The sequence below is a fragment of the Vanellus vanellus genome, assembly GCF_965231255.1.
Source record: "Vanellus vanellus genome assembly, chromosome: Z".
Taxonomy (NCBI): domain Eukaryota; kingdom Metazoa; phylum Chordata; class Aves; order Charadriiformes; family Charadriidae; genus Vanellus; species Vanellus vanellus.
The window spans coordinates 68,269,176-68,295,473 of record NC_138908.1 but is presented as its reverse complement, the minus strand read 5'-3'; the positions used below and the strand labels follow the sequence as shown (position 1 = coordinate 68,295,473).

The 26,298-nt window shown below is 36.6% G+C and overlaps 1 protein-coding gene across 1 annotated transcript; it reads left to right on the top strand.

Moving 5' to 3' along the window:
• Window positions 1-1,450: 1,450 nt before the first annotated feature.
• Window positions 1,451-24,377, top strand: MAP3K1 (mitogen-activated protein kinase kinase kinase 1). The gene is made up of 19 exons (XM_082497672.1): window positions 1,451-1,607; window positions 5,542-5,748; window positions 6,817-7,017; window positions 7,966-8,082; window positions 8,637-8,785; window positions 11,179-11,300; window positions 12,080-12,161; window positions 12,292-12,469; window positions 13,198-13,488; window positions 13,908-14,029; window positions 15,088-15,179; window positions 15,420-15,609; window positions 15,938-17,216; window positions 18,106-18,258; window positions 19,487-19,649; window positions 20,930-21,061; window positions 22,055-22,197; window positions 22,682-22,813; window positions 23,943-24,377. Exons 1-19 carry the CDS (start codon window positions 1,464-1,466, stop codon window positions 24,090-24,092), a joined length of 4,047 nt encoding a protein of 1,348 aa, XP_082353798.1. The 5' UTR covers window positions 1,451-1,463; the 3' UTR covers window positions 24,093-24,377.
• The last annotated feature ends 1,921 nt before the right edge of the window (window positions 24,378-26,298 follow it).

Below are 26,298 nucleotides of genomic sequence, written 5' to 3'. Positions count from 1 at the left end.
TTCTATTTATAAATGTTTTAAAGTCTTTAATCAGTAGACAGTTCTAAGTGTCTAAAATTGGTTATTAAAAGTAGGTTTAGATGTTGCTTGAAAGAAAATGTATCTTGTTTATAGTATCCATCTGCGTATTGCGTTTCAGCACTGAACAGGAAGAGTTATTTCCTGCCTCAGAATACTTTGTTTCCTTTGTCTCTACAATGAGAGAAAAAAAATAACAGTACTCCTTCTGACCAGTGAAAACTTCTCATTTTTCTAAGTAGGGATTTGTGATAAATGAACCTTAGTAATACATTGGTGATGAAGATAGGAAATTTAATTTTAAGATCATCTTATTGCAATGAATATTGCAATTCTAGGTCACCATACAGTAAAAAATGCAGTTTTACCTGCATAGCTAAATGTTTTAGACGCTGAAGAGTGCATGCATGAAAGCAGTGGTTGTAACTAAATTATTATATAACTTTGGCTTCCGCTTTAAGTTTGTGATTTTATTTTTGAAACAAAACTTCATTCTGAGAGTTGCCTTAATCAAGCTTGATTATTTTTAAAGACAGTTAACTTCAAGATGATGGGTGAGGATCATGTGCTGCTGCTTAAGAATGTGGTTTTCTTGGTTATTTAGCAGATAGCTCAACAGAATCAGGAAATATTCCAGACTGTTCATATTTGTTTTTCAGTGTTTGACAGTATTTCTTTGCTTTTTTTGTTGTTGCCAGCAATCATAAGCAACTACTTTGCTGTAGGTCAAAAAAGTACAAGCCCAGATGGATTGCTCTTTCGTTTTACAGATACGAACTTGCTGTGGATTTTGCTATAATTATAGCTGACTTGAAGGGCTTTTGAGTCATTGGTCACTCAGAAAGCAACTCTCAAGGCCACCAGCCTTACTTTCATGACTTCTGTGTCTAGTTTAAACGTACTTAACTGTGTATTAGTTTACAAGTCCTCTTCTTTGAGGAAGACTTCTTGTATAGGAAGAAGTACTATGTACTTCATGCTTGTGCATCCTATGGAGATGGAAAACTTTCACCATTAATTTATATTCATGTTGTAAATTGTTTTAAACTAGAGATTGCAAGCTTGAATTGCCAAGGAATGCATGAACCATCACTACATTTCTGAAATCTTTGGTGAATGACATGGCATATAGGGTAATTTTTATATTGGTCTAGTATTTGCCAAGACCTTCCTTTTTACTGGGTGTCCAATGTTACAAGCAGGACACACATTTTAAAGAAATAGCCCTCAGAATAGGTATACTGCAAATGGTAGACTAGCAAATTAGTCCTAATGCTTAAAAGGCTTGCTGCAGTCAGTAATGCAGTCAAGTAATGTTTTAGCAGCTGCATTATAAGGAAAGGGAGAATAGGGTGGCACAAAGTTTAAGAATGCTGTGGTATTGTACTTTAGCTAAAGTTAATTGTGTTTATGACTTTTTTTTTTTTTTTTGCTGTAGTCGTGACATGGAGAATAAAGAAACCCTCAGGGGGCTGCAGAAGATGGAAGACCGCCCAGAAGAGCGCATGATCAGGGAGAAACTCAAGGCAACGTGTATGCCAGCCTGGAAGCATGAATGGCTGGAAAGGAGAAGCAGGAGAGGCCCTGTGGTAAGTCGCACTGATGGAAGAGCAGTATCTGTAACAGCTGTTACAAATAAAAATCCCTTAAATTTCTTTCTACTAGAAATCTCTTTCTTAACAATTTGCATACTCTTTATTTTGGTCATCCTGTTTATTTTTTTATGAGCTGTTTAACTGGAAACCATGGCCGACTCTCTGAAACGTACGCATTTATTAAGCTTTATTTTTAAGAAAAAGGCATATACTGTGCTGCCGTTTTGTGTAGTATAAAGTAATACTGTGACAACACTGCCCTCTAATGTTAACAACAAAAGTAGCTCCTGTTCCTTGGGTAAAAACTTAAGTTGGGAGTACAAATCTGCACTATAGTGCTTTGTACTATTGCCTTGATTCTTACAGGTTTCACGACTTCACATTTCCTTAGTTTGAAAATGTTAAAGTTTTCTATGTATTGTAACAGAAGTGTATGAAATTTTTGCTAGATGAAAAAACAAACTTCAGTCTTACTAGAACCGGAAAAAAACAAAGCTGAGTAACTCCTTCACACAAGTCTCAACTCTGCTAAACTTAGGATGCCAGAGTATTCTATTAGCCTTTTGGATAATGCTTTTGTTTAAGTGGCTTGGAAGTGTTTTAAGAAATTGCAAGCAGATCAAACTTGAAACTTAGTAAGCATAGTTATAATTCTATTCAGTATAATGCTGGTTAATTATAGCCATTAGTTACTTATAAGTGTAGTTGCATTGGTCAATGTGACTCCCATGTACAGCTTGATGGGAGTGCTTATTTAAAGCTAAGATCATCTGATGCATGAAACAAGTCTTTGGGGACAGCTTTTCTAGAACAGAAACGAGGGTTCTGTTGGTAGCTTTCTGTCATGAGAAAGAACATTGAAAATACAAGTGCACCAAAAAAGCAATACCTCAAAAGGTCAGATAACACAAAACAGTTCTTACTTTAAAAATTTTAAATTCATCTTCGTTACTGCATAGCTTGAAATTGTTTCCCTGCTCAGCCCACTTCCCTTGAAGTTTCTGGGGGTTTTAATACAACTTCTGATGGTTCAGATTTTCAGTAACTACGACTTTACATTTTAAATGTTTTCAAGTGCTGGCAGCTGGTAACTATAACTTGTCCATAGGCACATGAATTTGCCTTCTGACCTTCCAGGAAAGAAAAAGCATTTCAGTTATCAGTGGAGGGGGAAAAAAAAATGGCACTGCTTTTTTTTTTTTTTTTTTGTACTTCTCCTTTATCCCATTCACTTTCATAATCAGATAGCAGTGTATTTAAAAACAATAGCAACAAAGGTTTCTGAAAAGTTCAGGCTTGTGATACATTAAGTATGGTGACTTCTAAGTAAAATGAGCAGTGCTTGGATCAAGGTTGTAAATGCAGATTTTTTCTTCTCTTCTCTCATTGCCTAACTGCTAGACCACAACCTCCTCATTGTCCTCTTCTCCCTATAGCCTGCTGAAACTGAAGTGCGTTCCTGAATAGTGGAATAGCTTCAGTTGGATGAGTTAAATGCTTCAGTTTAAAATAGCATTTGACCTTGTGGATGCAGTCCAAATCATCAGGTAGAAAAGCACGTAGTCTGGATGTCTCTTCTTCCCCATACCCTGAGCATGGAAAGCCCCTTCCGTTTTTTTGCCTAAATAGGAGAACTCTGGAACTTTCTAGGAGAGGTCTGCTCTAGTAATCTGAATTGTTACTTGGAGCTTCCTTCCAGCTTTGAGTCAAGCTTCTAAGACATGGAGAAATGTAGAACTAAAACTGAATCTGCCCACTGTGACTGCTTTTAATTCTATTCCCAGAGGCATTATTTTTCTCATGCATTATGTGGGTCTGAGAGGCAGGCAGCTGAAAGTTGTCTTGAAATATTCCATACCTCAGTGTCAAAATTCAGTGTTCATGCAACAAAGCACTGTGGTGGAAGTGCATATACTCACTCTGCTTGAGCACATCTGTCTGTTCATGTAGTGCAGCACTGTGCACAGTGATTAGCTCAGATATCAGACGCGGTGTAGCTGTTTTACTGAGACGCGGTGTAGCTGTTTTACTGAGACGCGGTGTAGCTGTTTTACTGAGACGCGGTGTAGCTGTTTTACTGAGACGCGGTGTAGCTGTTTTACTGAGACGCGGTGTAGCTGTTTTACTGAGACGCGGTGTAGCTGTTTTACTGAGACGCGGTGTAGCTGTTTTACTGAGACGCGGTGTAGCTGTTTTACTGAGACGCGGTGTAGCTGTTTTACTGAGACGCGGTGTAGCTGTTTTACTGAGACGCGGTGTAGCTGTTTTACTGAGACGCGGTGTAGCTGTTTTACTGAGACGCGGTGTAGCTGTTTTACTGAGACGCGGTGTAGCTGTTTTACTGAGACGCGGTGTAGCTGTTTTACTGAGACGCGGTGTAGCTGTTTTACTGAGACGCGGTGTAGCTGTTTTACTGAGACGCGGTGTAGCTGTTTTACTGAGACGCGGTGTAGCTGTTTTACTGAGACGCGGTGTAGCTGTTTTACTGAGACGCGGTGTAGCTGTTTTACTGAGACGCGGTGTAGCTGTTTTACTGAGACGCGGTGTAGCTGTTTTACTGAGACGCGGTGTAGCTGTTTTACTGAGACGCGGTGTAGCTGTTTTACTGAGACGCGGTGTAGCTGTTTTACTGAGACGCGGTGTAGCTGTTTTACTGAGACGCGGTGTAGCTGTTTTACTTGTATGGCAGGCAGAAACCCCAGGTGTGGTTCTTACGGGGCACAGCACACCTTAATTTTGCTGCATTGCCTCCAGGTTTAAAGTAACTTTTACTTTGCAACAGGTGTTGTGCTGTAGAAATAGCAACTGTAGTATTTCCCAATGGATACTTACTGTATATAACAGATAGATTCAATGATATATAATAAGCAGACAGTGCCTGCAGAAAAAATTATTTTGGCTGCTCCTATCCAAATGGGGGACCTGCTGTCCTTTGAGGTACCTTGAATGACAATTACAGAAGTACTTTGAGAATTGTCCTGGTTTGAGGTAAAACAGGACCAGTTTTGTTCAGTAACCTCTTAGCTGGGCCTCTTCTAACCACTGAAATTAACTGCATATTTTGCAGAAACTGTTTGCTCTCAGAGTGATAAGATGTATGTTGATGCCAGGGAATGGTATGCAGAGAGGCTCCTGCTTACACTTATTGCTATAACAGCCAAGGCCAACCAACTTTGTTACTTACCCCATTGGAGGGTCAGAAGCGGAAAAGCATAGTGGGGTCCCACCTGCGAGGAGCGGACAGGACAGGTGACCCAAAACTGACCCACAGGGTATTCCATCCCATCTGCCTCATGCTCAGTATAAAAGCTGAGGGAACAAAGAGTCAGCCCTCTTCCTTCAGTGGCCAGTGTCTGAGGAGGGCTCTCTGTCTGTTCATCTGCCCTTGATCCCGATCCCAAATCCAGATCCGGAATCGAGTTCCCATCTGTCACTGAGTCCAGTCTGGGACTTCCCCAGTGCCAGCTGGTGGCAGGATTGTCATCCTGGGAGCTTGATACGATTTTGTATATATTTCATTATTTCCTTTTAATTTTATTATTAATAGTTCATTAAAGTAGTTTAGTTCCTTCTAAGCTCATAAGTTTCTCTCTCTCTCCCTCTCCTGCTTCTCTCCTTGAAGAGAGGTAGGGGGAAGCATCTGTCACTTGCCTGCTGGCTGGGCACAAGAAGAATCAAATCAGTTGCTGCCACAACTAACGTAAGCAGCAAAAATGGACAGGAAAAACAGGTTCTTGCTTTTGTGTTGCTTATTGACTAACAAGACAACCCCTATTAGATGTTAATATTGGAACCTAGGGAATATGCAAAATTTGGTTGTCTGGATAATGGCTTAACTAATGCTAGCAAAATGAGTTTTGATGAATTTGTTTTGCTTTAGTGTAAAATGATCAATTCATAATTCTAACACATGGTTTAATTCTGCAAGGTGGTGAAACCTATTCCCGGGAAAGGAGATGCATCAGAAATGAACAAACTCTCCCTAGAAATTCAAGCTGAAGGACAAAGCACTGCTTCTTCACCTACACAGAAAGGAAGACGTAGTCCTTCTCCTAGTAGCTCCTCTTCATCATCTTCTAGGACGGTTAAATCTGAATCACCAGGTGTTAGAAGAAAAAGGGTATCTCCGGTGCCTGTGAGTTGCAAGCTGTGATGCAATTTTAATTTGGCTATATTCTGCAATCTTTTGCTTATAGATGCAATTAATCCTTCCTGTGTAGGACAAGATGGTGATACAAAGGGGTTATGACTGAGTATCACTTGAATGAGACATGCAGAGCATATCTCATGTTACATTTCTCATGTGTAGAACTTTACTCTTAGGTATGTGTTTTCTTTCTAATTCAGTCCTGGTTTTAATTTTTATTTCTAGGAAATAAATGAAGAAATATAGATAACTCATTCATGAAGACATGTATGTTCTCTTAGCTTGATTTTCACAAAGAGGTGCTAGTAATTGGGGGTTCTTTCCTGTGGTTTTGTGTGTCAGTTCTCCAGGCAGGTATATTCTGTTGGGGATAAGAATGTTGACTGGATTAAAATTCCTGCAGAAAAGTCTTACTTGTATGCTATTTGTGATCCTCTATTCCAGCACTGACCTTTATGTACCAATTAGGGAATATTTAGGTATGTGCATTGTTAGAAGACTAGAATCTTTATCATTACACTTGAGAAGATCTGGAATAGAATGTTTTGAACAATAATATCTGGCTTCATTAAAGATGATCAAGAGTATGATGTTTCAAGCAATAGTATCTAACAGGTTTGCTTGTTAGAAAAATGCTCATCCACAGTTCAGCTGCAGTTGACTTGTCTACAAGTCAATTCACAGTGCAATTAGGATCGTAGAATAGTTTGGGTTGGAAGTGACCTTTAAAGGTCACCTAGTCCAATCCTACTGCAATGAGCAGGGACATCTGCAACTAGATGTTTCCAGGGATGGGGCATCTACCACCTCTCGGGGCAACCTGTTCCAGTGTCTCACCACCCTATCGCAGCAGGCCCTGCTAAGAAGTTTGTCCTAATCTTTCCTGTGGGCCCCCTTTAAGTACTGAAAAGCTGCAATAAGGTCTACCCAGAGCCTTCTCTTATTCTATGTCATTTGGAAGGAAAAGGAAAAAAAAAAAGCCACAAACCACGAACCTGACACCTAATTAAACTTACTGTTGTCCTGGCAATGCTCATGATGGCACTGCTTATGTAGTTTCAGAGTGGACGAATAACACCACCTCGACGAGCCCCATCTCCAGATGGCTTCTCTCCATACAGCCCCGAGGAAACAAATCGTCGTGTCAACAAAGTTATGCGAGCGAGGCTGTACTTGCTGCAGCAGATAGGACCCAACTCTTTCTTAATTGGAGGAGACAGCCCTGATAATAAATACAGAGTGTTTATTGGGCCTCAGGTAGAGAATGTTTTTGTGTTGTCTGTAGCTTTTATTAATTTATAGTTAATCTTAGAAAACTGTTCAAAACAAATTAGATCAAGTTACTCACCGGTCCATAATAATTGTTCTTTGATGTTTAAAAGTTGTAATCTGTGTTCGCATAATATAATTATCAGCTTGCATTTTGTCAAATATGTAGCAAGTATATTAGTTTTGTCTAAAGTTTCTCTTAAAAAAAAAAAAAAAAAAAAAAGAAAATAAAATGCTCTAGTTTGTCTAGTTTGGAAGTAATACTATTGTCCTGTCTATTTCTCATGCCCAGAAGTGGCTCTGAATTGTCTATGTTAAGTATTTTTTGGGTAAAATTTGGTCACTTCATTTTCCTAGTTTCTCACTCTGAAACACTTTATTTCCTCTGTTTATGGGAGATACATATAAATGACAAGCACATGACATAATTCCTTTAATGGGGTGATAATTTCGTTAATACTCATAGCAAGGTCCTTTTCATAGACTTCCATAGTACTAATGTGATGCTGCATTGGGGAACATCTATGGTTTCGAGTAAACAGAAGCATCTCATTTAAGTTTGATTGCTGTCATGTTATGGATATATGATGATTATATGGATAAATTCCTTCTAGCGTGAAGCAGAGCAATAGCTTCAGTTGATTTAAAAACAACAAAAAAGGAAAATAGGGAAAAAAGTCAGTTGAAAACTGGTGTAATAATTGTCTGCTCTTCCATATATATTCCTGAGTAGTATTTTGGGAATTCACATTTTCTGTAAGGCCATGTAAGAAGATATATATGCCTATATATTTCACTTATTTTGCATAAACTACTGGGGGGGGGAGGGGGAGGGGGGGGAGATAAGTATATGTTATATAATGCACTTAAATGTGGAAAAAATTATCTATGTAATTATCAATTCGTTAGAGCCTTAGCATAAACTTTTCTTTGCAGACTTGTAGCTGTGGCCGTGGGACATTTTGTATTCATCTGCTGTTTGTTATGCTACGGGTGTTCCAGCTTGAACCCTCAGACCCAATGCTCTGGAGAAAGACGCTGAAGAACTTTGAGGTAATCAATTTTAATAGATTTAATGGCAGATCTAAAATACACTCCAGTTAAAAGCCTTTAGGACATGATCTTAAAAATGCTGAAAACTGTTGCTTTTCAAAGCAACAAGAATATACGTTCTTAATTATCTTTAATTCAGCCTTAAGAGCTCTGTAAGTAGAAAAAAAAATAGCTGCAAGTAAATCACAGAACTAAAAGAAAAGTAGAGAGCTGTAGTTTAGTGAGTGATTCAAAGCTTGGATTTTCTACTCAAATTTATGTATCTGTCTCACTGATTAACTGAAAAGGAACAGAATGCCTGTCTTCAGAAGTAGTTGTGTGTATACTTAAAGCTGCTGTTTTCTCATAATAAGCAAATAAGTTTTTGTTGTAAAGTGTTTCTTGTGATCTGTTTGAGTAAGACTTCTGAAATTCCTGCTGCTGCTACTGCTAATGCATTATTGTGAAAGTGAATAGATCTTTTTATAGCAGCCGTTAAGCTTCAGTAATATTACTTTTAATTACAAGCTATTCATAGCATAAATACGACTGTTGCTATCTTTTTCTGATGTTAGGTTGAGAGTTTGTTCCAGAAATATCACAGTAGGCGTAGCTCGAGGATCAAAGCTCCATCTCGTAACACCATCCAGAAGTTTGTCTCACGCATGTCAAACTCTCATACATTGTCATCATCTAGTACTTCTACATCTAGTTCAGAAAACAGGTTAGTATTTTTCTAAAGGAATTAAAAGTTTTATTTTGTAGTTTTTGTCTAATCTTGGAGGTTTAGAATCACCTACATTCTTTTTGTTCAAAGCTGCTTTCATTTCAAGCCGCCTTAAGTCTCTGTGTTTGCAAACAATTTAGTCAAGCATATGTTAGTCACCCTGGTACCAAGTCAGCATATTTGCTTTATAACCTCTGTTTGAAAAATCTTAAGTAGAGTTGTGAAAAGAATTTTTTTGACCCTTTATTAATTTGGGAAACAAACTTTTGAAATGTAATTGCAAGACTGAAGCATTTTTTTATTAACTTTGGAAACCTATTTGTGTGAATTTGTTCAAATATAGCACTCGTGCAAATGTTGATGTTTTTTCTTTTTCTCGTGTCCTACTTTGGAGAGATGCTTGTGCCTACAACAATATATTGAAATTTGGGGGGGAGGTAAATAATGCAGTCTGTGTAAATATATATAAAATATATCTAAAAAAGTAAGTATATATTTAAAAAAAATAATTCATGTAAAATGGGTGATTAAAATATTTTAGGGGCACTGTTAAACTATTAGGATTTTTACAGTTTATACAATGTGAAACGATGCCTTATTTATTAACTTTAAGTGATGTTTGATTCTTTGACTTTTTTTTCCTCCAACTTCTACTACTTGAGTGGTTTTGCATGTTCTTTTCCTTGATTTTGAAAAGATATTGGTTAATTTTTTAAACAAGTCATTTTTGCATGCTGTAGTGAGTGAACTAGACATCCTCTGGAGACGTCAAACCACATAAGGCAACCCTAACTGAGGCTTTCTTTTGTGTAAAGTGAAACCTAACTTAAGTACCTTTATGTTACTTTATGATAATAAGCATATAGTTAGATGAATATATTCAGACAGGTTTATAATGCTGATGTACAGATTGTGACCTTAATTTCCCATCATCTTTTACTTAATTTGCCAAATGTGTGACTGTAAATAAATTGCATAAATAAAGCAGTTAAATACATAATCTACTCTGGAACTACTTATCTGGCAAGACAGTTCCTTTAATGCAGATATCTTATGTGGGAGAATATTTTTTTTTCATCAAAATTGGCTTCTCTGCATTAGTTCTCATTGTTTACAGAATGAAAAGATTTTCAGTTGTTTGTCAGTACACCTGATGATTAGTTCCTAGCATTACTGGTTCAATGAGATAAGTTGCTGTTTCGTGCAAATCTGATCTTGCATGAAAGAAGTATTTGGGAACACTGAGCATTGGATTAATTTGAGATAAAAATTTACTCAGTTCCGATAATTACTGTGACTTGCAGTTATTTTTGGTTTACTACTAATTATTCAAAAATGAGTTTTAAACTAATACTTGCGTTTCTATATGTGCTGTGGAAATAAGTTTTTCACTCGAAGCCTATTTTTTTGGATTTTTCAAGGGCAAAAAGTAGCATCAACCATTTTTAAGGAAACAGAAGTGAATATCATGTAGAAATAACATATATGCAAATTAATTTTATTTAAAAAATAATATTGTTGGCAAACAAATACAGGGTTCCTGCAAATTTTTAGAGACACACCAACTACGAGTTAAATTTTTACTATGAATAGTAAGAGTTCTGTGCATTTAAACAATATTATAAAATATTAAAATCTCTGGTTTTCACTACCGGTTGTTTAAATTCAGAAAAAATTTTCTGGTGAAATCTCTGGTTATACGCATTTAAAAAGTAAGGTGGGGTAAATATAATGGAAGCAACATGTAAAACAGGGAAAATGTTTGTTTGGTTTTTTTTTTTAAATCTAACCGTGACACGTAGGTATGTTCATAGTGTTCATGTGAACCTATTGCATCTGTTTCTGTCAGTGGCAGGAAATTCTTGAGTGTCTATCTTCTGTTAACTTTTTGAGTTTTATATATGTTCATTAAATGGTATTTACAGTTTCCTCTAATGGGCTAAAGACTACCTTCTGACTCCATCACTCTCCTTTCAGAGTATTGAAAAAAATGTGGGTACCTTTCAAAATATAAAAATTGTTTTAGTTTTTTAAAACAAAATAAGTATAAAAGCAAAGGTTGGTTTGTTTAAAGAAGCCTTAGGGAAAAAAAAAATAAGTGCCCAAGGTTGGGCCTATCAATCTCTAATTGGTATCTGACCTAGTTTGGAAAGATCTCATACATTTTGTGACTTTCCCTTTCATTTCAACAAAGTGTTGTCTGTACTCAGTGCTTCTAAAAATTTGGTTGCTTGCTTATTCAGACTGAGGTTTAGGAGGATGATTCATGTATAGTCTAGTTATTCAGAAGTCATTGTTCCAAACGGGAAATTAATATTTTTTTCACTGTTAAAGCCTGTTCTGATTTCTGATGTGCCACTTTTGCAATCACAAATATCTTATTTTTATAGTATGAAGGATGAAGAAGAACAGATGTGCCCCATTTGTTTGTTAGGCATGCTGGATGAAGAGAGCCTAACTGTGTGTGAAGATGGCTGCAGGAACAAATTACACCACCACTGCATGTCAATATGTACGTTGTCATCTTTGTCTTGTTAAGTTCTGGTGGCTCTAAATATGCAACAGTATTGTATCTTAGTGTGTTTTCATTGAGCTTTTTGTTTGTTTTAAAAGTTAAAAAAAAAAACAAAGAAGAAACAACAACAACAAAACCCCACAAAACAAAACAGAGACCTGCTCTTAAGTGATGACAGGTAGCTCTTTGTGAGAGTTTATCATTTTAGTTTTAATGATATGCCTTATTTTATCAGATAGTCACAAATCAAGTTTATAATTTAATGCTTTGAGAAAGAAGTTAACTGCAGGGCTAGAGGTTTGAGCCTATGAGTGAAAAGATAAAGATTATTCCTAAACTTGCTCTAATTGGACATAGCCTTTTAGCCCCTTGTGACTTGTCATTAGAATACGTGAAATTAACTAGGATTATATAGTCAATTATGGAGTATGTTTGCATACTACATTAAATAAAGCATATAAATTTGTTTTACCAAATAAAATTCAATCTCCCATATTTTAAAACTTTTGAAGAAGCATTGCCTATATTTGACACCAAAAGGAACTGCATTTCACTTTAGCACTACCATTAATATTAAAAGTTATAAACTGAAGCATTTCTGCATGCAAAAAAAATGCTTAAATGCCCATATTTATCAGGTTGCTGCAAATGGCTCAGTTCAGAAGCATTTATACTAAAACTAATACTCTTCAGTAAAGCTCAGAAATTGTAATGGCATCTTCCGGTGTTGTACACTGTGAAACTGAAGTACTTACTATCCTGTTGCTGTGTTCCAGGGGCAGAAGAATGCAGAAGAAACAGAGAGCCACTTATCTGTCCCCTTTGTAGATCTAAATGGAGATCTCACGATTTCTACAGGTAAGGATTCAGTCTGTGTATAACAAACTATCTGTTTCTGGATCCTTAGTTCATGTTCCTAAATATGCTGAAGTATTTACTTCAGTAATGTTTCATTTGTTAATCCACATTATTTGTTGTTAATCTGTAGTCATGAATTGCCAAGCCCTGTGGATTCCTCTGTTCTCCGTGTGGTTCAGCAACAAACTCAACAGCAATCTACAGCTGGATCACAGAGAAGAACCCAAGATAGCAATTTTAACCTTACTCATTATGGGGTCCAGCAAATCCCTTCTGCCTATAAAGATTTAGCTGAGCCATGGATTCAGGTAATTTTAAGCTTCAAATGTAAAAACTGTTTTTGAACTGTTTTACTAGATTTGTCAGATCAACAATTCGAAAATTTATTCTGAATCCTATCAGCTTTACTGGAAAGAATTATATTTAACTTTCATCAGAAGAGAAGGCTTTCCAGTCTTGTTTTAACTGGGGTTTCAGTTTTTTTACTTCATCTCAGGCCTCATATTAAAGGTCTGTGTAATAAACTGTAGTATTCTTAACTCTAGTTTTCATTGTGCAAGTGTCACATACATACAAAGTTGGGACTTACCCAAGTTGTGCTGCAGGAGCCAAGTGACCTGACTAACCTCTAGAGTCTAGAGGTGCGTTCAGCTGAGCAGGGGTGACACACTTAAAAGTGGGAGAACTTGTATTGCCTATATTTTTGCTGTAATCTTTGCCTGGTATAGCTGGACCTTGGTTTCAGGGTTGTTTATATCAATGTCTAGAAACAAACTCTATCCTGAATAATTAAAATTCAAAGTGAGTGAAACCATCCATACAGTCATTTTCCCTCTTCTCTTAAGTTTTTGGAGACCAAATGATTTGCCATTACGATGTTTCATTTCTGTCACAGAATCTTTCTGACACATTTCTGACTTCTTAAGGTGATTTTTCACCAGAAATATTTTTTAGCTCTTTTTGATTGCTCTTCTTAGGTTCTTAAGTTGCAGTATTATTCAGTTTGACTCCTATAATGTTGCTTTTTCCTTGGCAGGTATTTGGAATGGAGTTAGTTGGCTGCTTGTTTTCCCGAAACTGGAATATACGAGAGATGGCACTTAGACGTCTTTCCCATGATGTTAGTGGTGCTCTATTACTGGCTAATGGTGAAAGCACTGGAAATTCTGGAAGTAGCAATGGAAACAACACAAGTGCTGGAGCTCTGGGAGCAGCTAGTGGGTCATCTCAGACCAGTATCTCAGGAGATGTGGTGGTGGAATCCTGCTGCAGTGTGCTGTCCATGGTCTGTGCTGACCCTGTCTACAAAGTGTATGTTGCTGCTTTAGTAAGTAATTGTTTACTCATTGTATTCTAGTAACTTCTAGTTACTTCATTTTTAAAGGGGAGGGAAAGAGAGGAGAAGTCAGGAATCCTAGTAATTGTTGTTGAGCACCACTGATGACTTAGCTTTTAACTGTCATCTGAAGTGAAATGAACAAAATCCTCAGCAAGAGTGAAATAGCATGACTCCACTGGCCAAATATAAGGAAATGCTTGCTACAGTGCTAAGTATTAACAGTACTTGTATGTCCAAGTTCTTTCCAAACCCAGAGAATACCTGACTAAATCTAACAGTTATTCTTTCAACACTTCACTGATGTTTTGAATGCAATTTAAATAAAACTATTTACAACTCTTTAAGAAAAATTAAAAACTGTGTAGCTAATTTGATTTTGTATGTGTTGCTTTTTTCCTTTCTCTTAGAAAACTTTAAGAGCCATGCTGGTATATACTCCCTGTCATACTTTGGCAGAGAGGACTAAACTACAGCGACTTCTCAAGCCAGTTGTAGAGACAATATTAGTTAAATGTGCGGATGCCAACAGGTATGCTGTCTCACAAACTTCAAATTCATTTTGGATTGTTACTGAAATGTCTTGAAGCTTCATTTGTTGCTATTTATGTGGAACTAGGAAACCATTTATAGTTAGTGGTGAAATAAAATGTGTGGACCATAAGCATAAATATATCACAGTTATGTTGAAGTCCAATTGATACCAAAAAACTTCTGGCTTGAAAGATGTAGGATTTGAAGGCATCTGATTGTATTTTCCCAACACTTACAGATCTTAAATGATACTTTGCTTTCATAAGGCCTTTTTCACCCCTTAAAATAAAGGAAGATGTTGGGTGCAGTCATCAACCATCCCCTCCGTCTCAGTTGGTATTGCTTTGGTATAATTCTTGTGACTCACCTTTAAGCAGTCAGCAATTACCAATCATGTATGTTTCCTACTTCAGCAAAAGATGTTGTACATCTGTGCCATGAAGTGTTAACCTAACACGACTACTTTTTATTTCACATTGTAACGTTAGGAGATGGCTATTCTGAATGAATGCCCTTGGTATTTCTGGCTTGATTAGGCCTTGTCTTCCTGTCCTAAGCTCTACCCTGTTTGTTCTGCCAGACCAGCCATTTTTTCACCTGTACTGTAAATTAGATACAGAAGTGCACCAGCTTGATTTTTGTCTCTTTAGGTTTAGTTCCTAAGCAGCCTTTCTTCTGAAACTGCAGCTAGAGATGCCCTGGCAATAGTCTAGCAATAGAATATCTAAATTTAAAGGAATAGGTGGACTAGAACTGTTCCTTGTGTTGCTGGATTCCTGGATTTGGTCTGTTTTTGCAAGAGGATGAGGTCCTATTTGGGTTTTTGTTTATTTATTAGTGATAGACATTACATTTCTAGAAGTATCCCCGTCAAAAATGTCACAACTATTAGTAGCTTACAGATAGAGGATTATAGACATATAGTGGAATAAAGCGACGTGAAATCATTTTCCACACGCAATTTGAAGCTAGTGATTATTAAAATATAATGATTAGAAAGTTTTTCATTCAAAGCATCTGTGAAAAGAATTATTTTTTTGTTTTAATTTCTTGTAGTCGAACAAGTCAACTTTCAGTCTCAACGCTATTGGAGATGTGTAAAGGCCAAGCGGGCGAGCTGGCAGTTGGGAGAGAAATACTTAAATCTGGTAATAACTTTTCATATATAATTGAATTATTACGAGCAAATATACTGAAGTATTTTAAATTTAAAACAGGATTTATCCCGTATCAGCATGGCAGAAAACAGTATTTCTTTCAGCAGTTTGGGAGTGGGGTGATTTGGGCACAGAATGTGTATTTCTGTATGATGCAGTTCTGATGTCTGTTTAGATCAGAATTTAGACTGTGAACATTTCTAATCCTTATTTTATCAACTTTTTTTGTAGGGTCCATTGGTATTGGTGGTGTTGATTATGTCTTAAATTGTATTCTTGGAACACAAACTGAATCCAGCAACTGGCAAGCACTACTGGGGCGACTTTGTCTAATAGACAGGCTTCTGTTGGAATTTCCTGGTGAATTTTATCCCCACATTGTCTGTGGAGATGTTTTGCAGGCTGATACCATAGTAGACAGGTACTTGCTTAGACTATGTGACTATTACTCTTCATAGTTTAATGTGGTGTTGGTGATTTCTTCAAAAAATAATTGTTCTAATTCCTGTATACAAATAGTATATATTTATATGCAAAAGTGCACTTACTGTACGGAGGAAATGGTTGCCTTTTTTAAAAAAATTCTGACCTGTGAATGAATTTTGAAGCACCAGAGCAGCAATGTCTCTTTTCTGCTGCAGAACTGGCAGCGAAATACATTATCTTGAAATGGCTTTCTTAGCACTAGTTAACTAGAGCATATCAGTGTATAAAACACCTCTTTTTTTTTTTTTTTTTTTTTTTTTTAGGTATAAGAAACTTCTCTCCCTCTTAACTTTCGCCTTGCAGTCAATTGACAATTCCCACTCAATGGTTGGTAAACTATCACGGAGAGTATTTTTGAGTGCAGCAAGAATGGTGGCAAGAGTGCCCCATGTTTTTGTAAAGCTGTTAGAAATGTTGAGTGCGACGAGCTCAACTCATCATGCAAGGATGCGTCGACGTCTGATGGCAATAGCAGATGAAATGGAAATTGCGGAAGCCATCCAGCTGGGCATGGAAGCAATACACTCTGGGGAACATCGACACGAAGACTTTTTGCCACTACCTGTACCAGATAACTCTCCAGAAGCCACAGAAAGTAATACTCCTAACAATACTGTCCAGTTATCAGGGAAAAGTGGGAAAGGTTTAAGTGATAAAAAACCTAGTGCCAGTCCAGAGGACATTTCTGAGACGCTGGCTGGCCTTGCTGTGGGACTTCCTGTTTCATCAGTAACCACTGAGCAACCAAAGCCAGCCATTCAAACGAAAGGAAAACCCCACAGTCAGTGTTTGAACTCTCCTCCCTCATCCAGTCATTCCCAGTCACTGTTCCCAACACTTCTGTCTCCTTCAAGCCCATCTGTACCAGCTGGCACTGTAACAGATGTCTCTAAACTCAGACCTCAGGGATTCGTTCCCTGCAAAATCCCATCACCTTCTCCTCAAACACAACGGAAACTTTCTCTCCAATTTCAGAGAAACTGTTCTGAAAATAAAGAACCAGAGAAACTTTCTCCAGTTTTTACCCAAGCCAGGCCATTGCCATCCAGTCACATACACAGGCCAAAGCCATCACGACCCACCCCAAGTGACGTGAACAAGCAGGGAGAATCCTTAAAAAATAGTATGACCCTCGACCTAAATGATATTTCACAGTGTGATGGCAATAGTAGTAGTAGTAGCAATGCAGTTATACCAAGTGAAGAGACAGTGTTCACACCAGTAGATGAAAAATGTCGATTGGATGTTAATGCAGAACTCAATTCCAGTATTGAGGACCTACTCGAGGCCTCCATGCCAACAAGTGATGGCACAGTTACATTCAAGTCTGAAGTTGCAGTTCTTTCTCCTGAGCGGGCAGAAAACGATGATACTTATAAAGATGATGTAAATCATAATCAAAAATGCAAGGAAAAGATGGAAGCTGAAGAGGAGGAAGCTTTAGCTATTGCCATGGCAATGTCAGCATCTCAAGATGCCCTACCAATAATTCCACAACTACAGGTCGAAAATGGTGAAGATATCATAATCATTCAGCAGGATGTAAGTATACATATGGGAATTTAGTGTAAGCCTCAATTGAGGTTCACTGAATTCATAAAGCAGTGCTGTTATATATCCAAAGTTATATAAACCAAACTCGGTGCCCTCTCCTAGGAGTTGGAGTATAAACAGTCTGTCAGGTGAGGGTGCTAACAGAATCCTTCCATGGTTATTAACAAGTTTAGAGAAGGTATTTGGAAGATAAACATGTAATGTACCAACCTTCAAAATGGCAAAGAGAAGTGTAGAAAGAAGTGAGGAAACCAAGAAATGAGAACAAAATTATTAAGCAGGAGTAAAACTACTGACTTTTGAAGGGAATTGTACAAAACCAACCTGGTTTCTGAAAGAAAAGGCAGAGTTGGAAGACATCTCGTTGGTACATCTTGAGAGAGATGTGAGATACTTCAGAAGTCAGAAAAAAGATATTTGTTTGCAAACAGACAAAGGCACAAGAAATAAGAATAGAGAAGGGACTATTTTATGTGTGATCCTTTGCATGAGGTAACAACATACGAAGCATGGGAGAAATAAGTAGAAAACAATGTGAGTTTGGTTGTGTTTACTATGGATGCTAACTAAAACCTTAACTAGACGTGAGATCAGTAATAGAAAAGAAGTCTTGCTCCTATTTGTGTCCTTAAATCTTGCTTTTCACCTTCAGGTAGAAACATAGAGGGGGCTCTCTGTTCTTATATGCAGTAGGAGTATGTGGATTATGATACACAATGGTGTTCTGGCCACAGCTGAAACAAGTATAACATGCAGTACAAAGAACTGTAAGGGAGAAGAGAGGCATATAAGCTTGGATGTTTCATAGCCTTCCAGAATGTCTACATTTTAGATGCATGCTAGTAAATGTGAAATTGATTTGGAATTTAATTTGCAGACGCCAGAAACCCTGCCTGGACATACCAAAGCAAAACACCATTACAGAGAAGATGCAGAATGGCTTAAAGGTCAGCAAATTGGTCTTGGAGCTTTCTCTTCCTGTTACCAAGCTCAAGATGTAGGAACGGGGACATTAATGGCTGTAAAGCAGGTAAATGCCTTAAATACTTCATTTTCTTGAATATATTGTGCTTGTTCTTCACCATTTCTTTGGAATATTAAATACAAAAGCTCTCTGCTCTCACTGACTTCTTGTGTTCCTTGCTTCCTCTGCTCCCTGTCAAGTGTTCTCACGTAATATATAGTAAAAAGTCTTTATGTGCATGGTATTAACGTAATATTTTCAGGCTTTTTCACTTCTCCTTAAAATGAAAAAAATATACAGTATTTTTTTATATATGCCCATTTTCTTTCCTAGTTCTTCAAATGCATTTTTACTTTTATCAAGTTCATAAGTCGATGACAGAGTTAGGAATGGAGCCTGGATCTCTTGATTTTGAATTAATGCCCTACTTGCAAGGTAGCTATTAAAAGTAGTTTCCTCTTACTTGTCAAGACTTTTTTCCTAAAATAGTTTAAGAGGATATAGAAATGTGGCTGAGAAAAGGCCCAAATGCACGTGAATCACTCAAGATTTTTGAAGGTTCTAGATGTAGATCTTTCACACTTATTAATTTTAGAATGAACCTATACCCATGGAATTGAGCAATTTCAGAACATTTAATGAGGGAAAGAATATCTGTCATTAGCTACTCCTCCTTTGAAACTCTCTTGCTTGTGAAAGAGTAGGACTGTCCATGTAGTCCTTGGCTGCTCCTGGAGAGGTGATGATGATTCTGATGCCCAGAGGAAATTCTCTACAGCATACTGTTATTTCAGATTTAGTACAGATCAGAGCTGGGGTTGGCTCCAGTTTCATTACAGGACTTATGATCTGCTTTCCCCCCCCCCTCATCAAATTTTGGGGGTAAGAGGTTTAGTTATGAAACTGATAGTATGGTTAAACTGGTAAAAATGTTACAAACAGCACCACTGTCAGAATCCCATTTCAGGCTTTACGTTTCTTCCTTTTCTTCAACATCTGGAAAAAAGAATAATTTTTCCTAGTTTAAGCAGAGGAGAGTGAAGAGGGAAGTTTTCCCACTCCATACTTGGAGAGATTTTTGTTGGTATTTTGCCAGAAGATCACTCTTAATTTTCTGTGGCTGTCTCACATGGAGATACATTCTCAGCTGAAGGGACTTGAGATAAAAGAATACTTGATGTTTCCAGATGGTGAAAAGGGATGGAAAACCATCCATTCTTGTTACTGTACTGAAGGGGGGGTTACAGGGCTGGTAATTATGTAAGGTAAGTCTGAATACCATATTTCAAAACAGGTGACTTATGTCAGGAACACATCGTCTGAGCAAGAAGAGGTAGTTGAAGCGCTGAGAGAAGAAATAAGGATGATGAGTCATCTGAACCATCCTAACATTATTCGAATGTTGGGTGCTACATGTGAGAAGAGCAACTATAACCTCTTTATTGAATGGATGGCAGGTAAACAACTACTATGCCAAAGAACATGAAACTATCAGTTGAATCTTGAACTGTGTAGTTTTATATTGTGGTTTGCATTGCTTCAGTTTGCAAATTTGTATTTTCATTGCTGGTGGTAACCAGTGTAAAGGTCTATTTAGCACTTTAAGTGGTCATAGCAACATTCTTCCTGGTGCATCAGGTTTTTTATTTTGAATTTTCTATATGTGATTTGTCATACAGTTAAAGCAGTTGGAAGCCCTGAAGAAAAATTCTGCTACTTTTTCCTCAATTTCTGAATCTAAGCAAGGAGTTAAAAACTTTGAGAGACAGGCACTTCAGTTGCAAATACATCAAACTGTTGCATTTTCAGTGTACCTGTGTAACTTTAAGTTATTATTAAAAATAACTTTGCTAGAAAGTTTGGAATACCTGTCACTTAGTTTTGTCCCAAGTGTTTTCATAAAAATTGTGTGAGGTGACATGCAAAGGCATTTAAGAACTTAAATTAAATTTCTAATAATGGGTATTAAGCAGGTGATAGAATTTAGTAATAATTTAGTGGTAATTTAGTATATATAAAGTGGTAATTTAGTAACAAATAGTCAAATCTTTTCATTGTATAGAGCAGGGGAAAAAAGTCTATATCCTTTTATTAAGAACAAGCTTTATTTTTCTGAAATAATATTATTTAGACAATTAAATGTCAGGAATTGTCTTTACCTCATTCAAGCCCAAGTTATATTAGAATAATTTGAAAGGCACAGTAGAAATCCAAAATCTTGAGGATCTATACACGAATTTTGGAAAACAGAGGAAGATACTGCTTTCTTGCTTGTCTACTTGCTTCTATATATTGGTACCTGAATGGTAGCAAAAAAAAAAAAAAAAAAAAATTAAGATCCTTGGAGTGAATACTTAATGGAGGCTACGCGTATCTATTGCCCCAAAGAAAGCTAGTGTTCTGCTGCTTGAACATTAATGCAAAATGTGCATACATAGGTGTACTTTTTTTATCAGCAGTGGTACTTGCCACACTAAGGGTTTTATACTTTCTTTTAAGGAAGTATAAAATTATTAGGAAGCATGAAGATTTATACCTTTAATGTGTACAGTTCCAAGTAGAAAGTAATTAAGTAACCAAATATATTACTTTTTGCCTATGAAACGTTTTAATTTGGGGGGGAGAAATCTATTTATAAATTAGGAATACCAAGACCAAGTTCCAGTTTTAGGAGGCAGTGCTGCATTCTACTAATACAAAATATGTGTTGATAAAATGTATTGTTTTTATCTTCTAGGGGGTTCAGTTGCTCATTTGTTAAGTAAATATGGAGCCTTCAAAGAATCAGTTATTATTAATTACACAGAACAACTGTTACGTGGCCTTTCTTACCTCCATGAGAATCAGATAATCCATAGAGATGTTAAAGGTGAGAATTACTTAGAATGTCTTTTAAAAAGGAATATTCAGAAAGTAGCATCTATTTTGGCTTGAGACCTATTGCTTCTCTCGGATACTATCTCAAGTGGTATTTCTGTTGGGTTTGTCTGATCATTCTTAAGAACCTTTAAGAACTGAAATTAGTCGGAGCGTTCCTAGCATGCTTGGGGATATTTGCTACAGGAGCTGATAGTTTAGAAAAACTGGTTTCCTCATTTTGTTCAAATGAAATATGAAGTTGCCATATAGCTTTAAAGATTGCTAGTTAAATTAATGTAAATGTTTACACTGAAATGATAGTAAAATCTGTGAACAAGCCAAGATACAGAGGCTGGGTTTCTAATGTAAAGGAATACTGTGATGAGTTTTCTTCCTTCATCCTAATTGAACATAAATACAGTTGTAATGTGTTTGAGCAAAACGTGGACTTTATTGGGAAATAGCAGTCTTGCTAAATGTTTCCCCTTAATGTCACTGTAGGTGTCCATGAACTGGAGGGATATCCAGATAAGTAGCAACATAGTGATGAAAAATATTTGTCTCTACCATTTCTTCTTAAAATAGGAAAAATACCAATTTCTCTGTAATTCTCTTCAAGACAACTCAAAGTTGCTTAAGGATGAAATAAGTTTAAATTTCACAGGGAGCTGGAGGAAATGAAAACCCTCAGGGTTTTAGGTCACTGTTTTCTTTCATTATTCCATCTCCGGGCATTGTTCCAGAATCCTGTGTTTGCCCTACTTTGAAAGTTTGATTGCTTCTCTAAATCTCTCGGACAGCCTCAAGCTGTGTGCAGTATCATTCAGGCGTAACAGAAAACTGACATTATTAGACTTTGTCCTTGATTTTTAGGTTTCCTGATATTGGGGGTGGGGAATGTTAATCTATTTATAGTTTTGAAATGGAGGGAGGAAGAGTGTCTGTTCATCCTTTTGCCTTTGATAAAAGCCAATTAGCAATATTTTTATTATGCTGTTGACAGGTGCCAATTTGCTAATTGACAGCACAGGTCATAGATTAAGAATTGCTGATTTTGGAGCTGCAGCCAGATTGGCATCAAAAGGAACTGGTGCGGGGGAGTTTCAGGGACAGTTGTTGGGAACTATTGCATTTATGGCACCGGAGGTAAGAAACCAGTTTTGGAAGTCACTTCAAAAAGTTTCTTTGAACTCTTTAAACTAATTCATACAACCAAATAACAGAGAATTGCTGTAAATACTTCAGATACGTTTTAAGTGTACTTGTTCTAAAGAATAGGAATGATTCCATCATGACAATAATGACATTTCTTTTGTGCTGTCAAAGTTGTTTTAAGTAGTTTGTTACAAGATATATCTATAAGTATTGTTACTAAAACCCAAATGACTATTTAGTCAAAAGCTAACTATTGCAAAGTACTTTGCTTTTCCCCTGTGATCAGGCATTTTATTTATTACCTGTCTACAGCTGTATAAATCTTATGGCGTTTACATCACTGATTGCTCTCTCAACCCAAAATGTTAATGAGAATACACTTGGTTGATGATTTTTTTTTTTTTTCATCTAAATTACTTAGAATTAAGAGACTTTGAAGTGGATAATCTGAGATTTGTTCTGTTTGCCTGTTCAGGTGCTGAGAGGTCAGCAATATGGCAGGAGCTGTGATGTGTGGAGCGTTGGCTGTGTTGTTATAGAAATGGCTTGTGCTAAACCTCCCTGGAATGCAGAGAAACACTCCAATCATCTTGCTTTGATATTTAAGGTGAGGTATTTTGTTGCTAACAATGTGCTACAAAAGACGCTGACTAATTTCATATATAGCAATGTGAATTTTAGAAAAGTGTCAAGTAGTAGGGTTGTTGCAATACCACTTCTTTATATTGGAGCTGTTAGTACAAAAAAGTACTGATACCAGAATAATCATAGTTGCTTGTTCCAATGGAAAAAAAAAAAAAGGGTTACCAACACAATAATATATAGAAAAAGCTCTAAGATATAAATACATGGTGTAACAGGCTAAAAAAAAAAAAAAATTGGGAATGGAGTTGAACTTGACTCCAGGTAAAAGATTGGGATTTGAACTCTTTCTTACAGCCCTGTAAAATACAGAAGCAAAAGAAGTATTTCTACCATAAAACACTTCGGTGTGTATTCATATTTCATAGTGTCCTTTGGTAAAAATGTGATGTTCCACATTCAGATTTTGCTGCAAGATGCTGACCTTTATGCCAAGCTATATATGAATCTTGCTTCTCCCTTTTCTAGGCCCTCCATTTTGGCATTCATGTTCCTTACAAAAATCAATTAGGTATATTTAATTCTGGAAGTCTAGTTGAACTGTAGGTATTAATGAAGTAAATACTGCCACAGGTGAAGAAAGTGATTATTAGCATTTTCACTAGCATGAGTGAAGAAAGCATTTCTGCAAAACAGAACTAGCACATCAGTATTCATATGTTTTAATTAAGTACAGATCACTTGTGGTAAGAGACATAGTTGTCTTGGTTCTGTGTGAATCTGATGGTGCCACTCGTGTTCTCAGTCACCTTGCTTAATTTGATCTACAGAAGGTCAAAATTAATTTGGTAGGTTGTGCCTATCTGCCCTTTAGGGTGGTAGCAGAAGTATGGTAAAAACAATGCAAGAGAGCATACCCAGCTTAATATATCATAATATAACATATATCTCCATGTTGGCTTCTGCCAGTTAACAGTGAAATGGAAGCAGTATGTAATCTTCAAACTACAGTAGGTAGGAAATATGCTAAGTGGAGAAAAGCTCGTAAATAAAACTTGTCAGCTGAAAAAGATCAGCTTGCAGAAGGTTTTGGGGTAAGGAAAGGGGGCTTGAGAATCACTGACTTTCTAAAGAGTTACTTTCCGTTTGTTCAGATTGCTAGTGCAACTACTGCTCCATCAATCCCTACACATCTGTCTCCTGGCTTGAAAGATGTGACTCTTCGGTGTTTAGAACTTCAACCTCAGGACAGACCCCCATCAAGGGAGCTGCTGAAACACCCAGTCTTCCGTACAACATGGTAGCTACTTACGTATAAGGCTGATATACTGAAGAAGATGCTACTGAATATACAACAACTGTCTTGCAGTGCCATTAAGCACAGCAAATTCTATTATTCTGCTGGCCTTAATGATAGATAACACCAAGGACTTAAGGCCAGTGGAGGACCCTACCTAAGTATGTGATTGACAAATTGAGATCTTTACCTAAGCTCAGTATGCAACATTTCACAACTTGTGCAGAGATTTGTAAACTGTGCCTTTTCAAACATCTGGCTCTATGTGAACACAAAAGCGTTTTTCCTTAAATCTGCATGATTATGTAGCAGATAAGTGATTATTATTTTATTTGGAGCACTTTTTCAGCAATATTAGCAGCTGACGGGCTCAGGATCTATTTTAATATAGCAATCACTGTTCCATTTCACATCATGCAGATGTAAGCATAGGGTTCTGCAATTAGGCAGTTTTCAGCACTGGTTAAAAGGAAGTTTGTATCTGTCCCTTTTAACTACAGAAAGTTCTCTGAGTAACAAATCCAAATATTGATGGATACTTTAAAAAAAAACATTTTGCCTTCCTTAAAGTAAGAGCAGACAGTTGTGGTTCACTGTGCATTTACTGCTGGCCATGTAATTTCTTTTGAAATTAAAGTTTGTTTTCATTGTATTTTTAACTTTCAGGAAAAGGGGATCATTTAAAAATAGTCTTTAGAAAAAGATGCAATCTGTGTCATGGAACATCTTGCTGACACAATTTTTAAAACAGATTTGCTGGAAATCTGGAATAAAATAAAATGCTACCTTCAACGAGGCAGCATTGAAGGCTCTGATAGTATATGTTATTTAAAAAACAAAACAGAAAAAACAAGTTTGTTCTGCATAAAACAACTTAGTCTGAATCATGCTAAAAGTTGTTGAGCCTTTTTTTTAATATAGCAATTTCTTCTGACAAATCATGTAGAGGTGACCAAGCTCCCATTAAAGTTTATGGGGAACTTTGTTGTATACTTCAGTGGGAGCAGGTGCCAACCATGAGCAAATCTCATTCTTTGTGTAACAAAACTGAGGTCATGTTCTCTACTGATAACAAGTTTTACCTGCTGTTTTCCTTCTGCCATACATCATCTATTTACTGTAGCCATTAGTGATAATTTAATTTGAAAATGTTAAAAATATTACCGTAAGAAAGGTATTTATGTTAACAAGAAACAAACTTGGACTTGAAAAGCAAGATAAAGTAAAATGTGAAGTAAAGTTTCACCTGTAGTGTAAACCTTGTGTTTTTTAGCAGGTGTGTGTTTTTTAAAACAGGTTTTTAAAATTATTTTAAAGGCAGGTTTTTAGATTCTGATGCATGTAATTCTGAAGGAAAATGGCAGCTTTTTTTTTCTTTTGCTTTTTTAAGAAAGGGGATCTTTTTAAATCAAATATTGATTGTGTTTAATCCATTTTGAAAAAATACTGTTCATGTTTTAACTCTTCAGAAGCCAGTTGGATTGTTGGACTGAAAAAGAATTGGTTATTTTCAAAGACTCAGGACAAAATAAATAAGCTATAGTACATTAAAAATGTACAATACAAATTGGAAGTAAAACATCTTAAAGATAAGTTTACAGGAATGATAGTGCTCATACTAATAAAAAAGCAGTGTCATTAGTTGTGAATGTGTTTCTTTTGGAAATTTTACATTCCTTTGCTTTGGAAGATTGGCAGACTTTGAAGAGTTAAAAAGATAATACCGAAATGTGAAGTTTGGTAGCTCTAACTGTTTTTGTACTTGACTCTTTTTTGACCACTTTAGAATTTCTCATTCTAATATGATTGTTTCCAAGTCTTTCTTATGTGCAAGCTTTAAAGGATGCACTCTTGCCAATTCATGTACTGGAAGATCAGTTGTCAGATTAATACTGTTTCTGGCAGAAATGTAAACTGTATAAACTGATGAACCTCAGCTAATCAGTATTACTTCGTAGATCACCATGCCTACCACATTTCAAACTCAAACTGCCTCTAGGTGTCCAAATGCATTTGTTTGAGTTTGTTTGCGTTTCCCTCAGCTTGCTGGTAATTGTGGTGTTTTTAAAATGCAGATGTGATGTAATATTCTTATTTTCTTTGGATCAAAGCTGGACTGAAAATTGTATTGTGTAATTATTTTTTTTTGTGTTCTTAATGTTATTTGGTACTTAAGTTGTAAATAACGTCTACTGCTGTTTATTCCAGTTTCT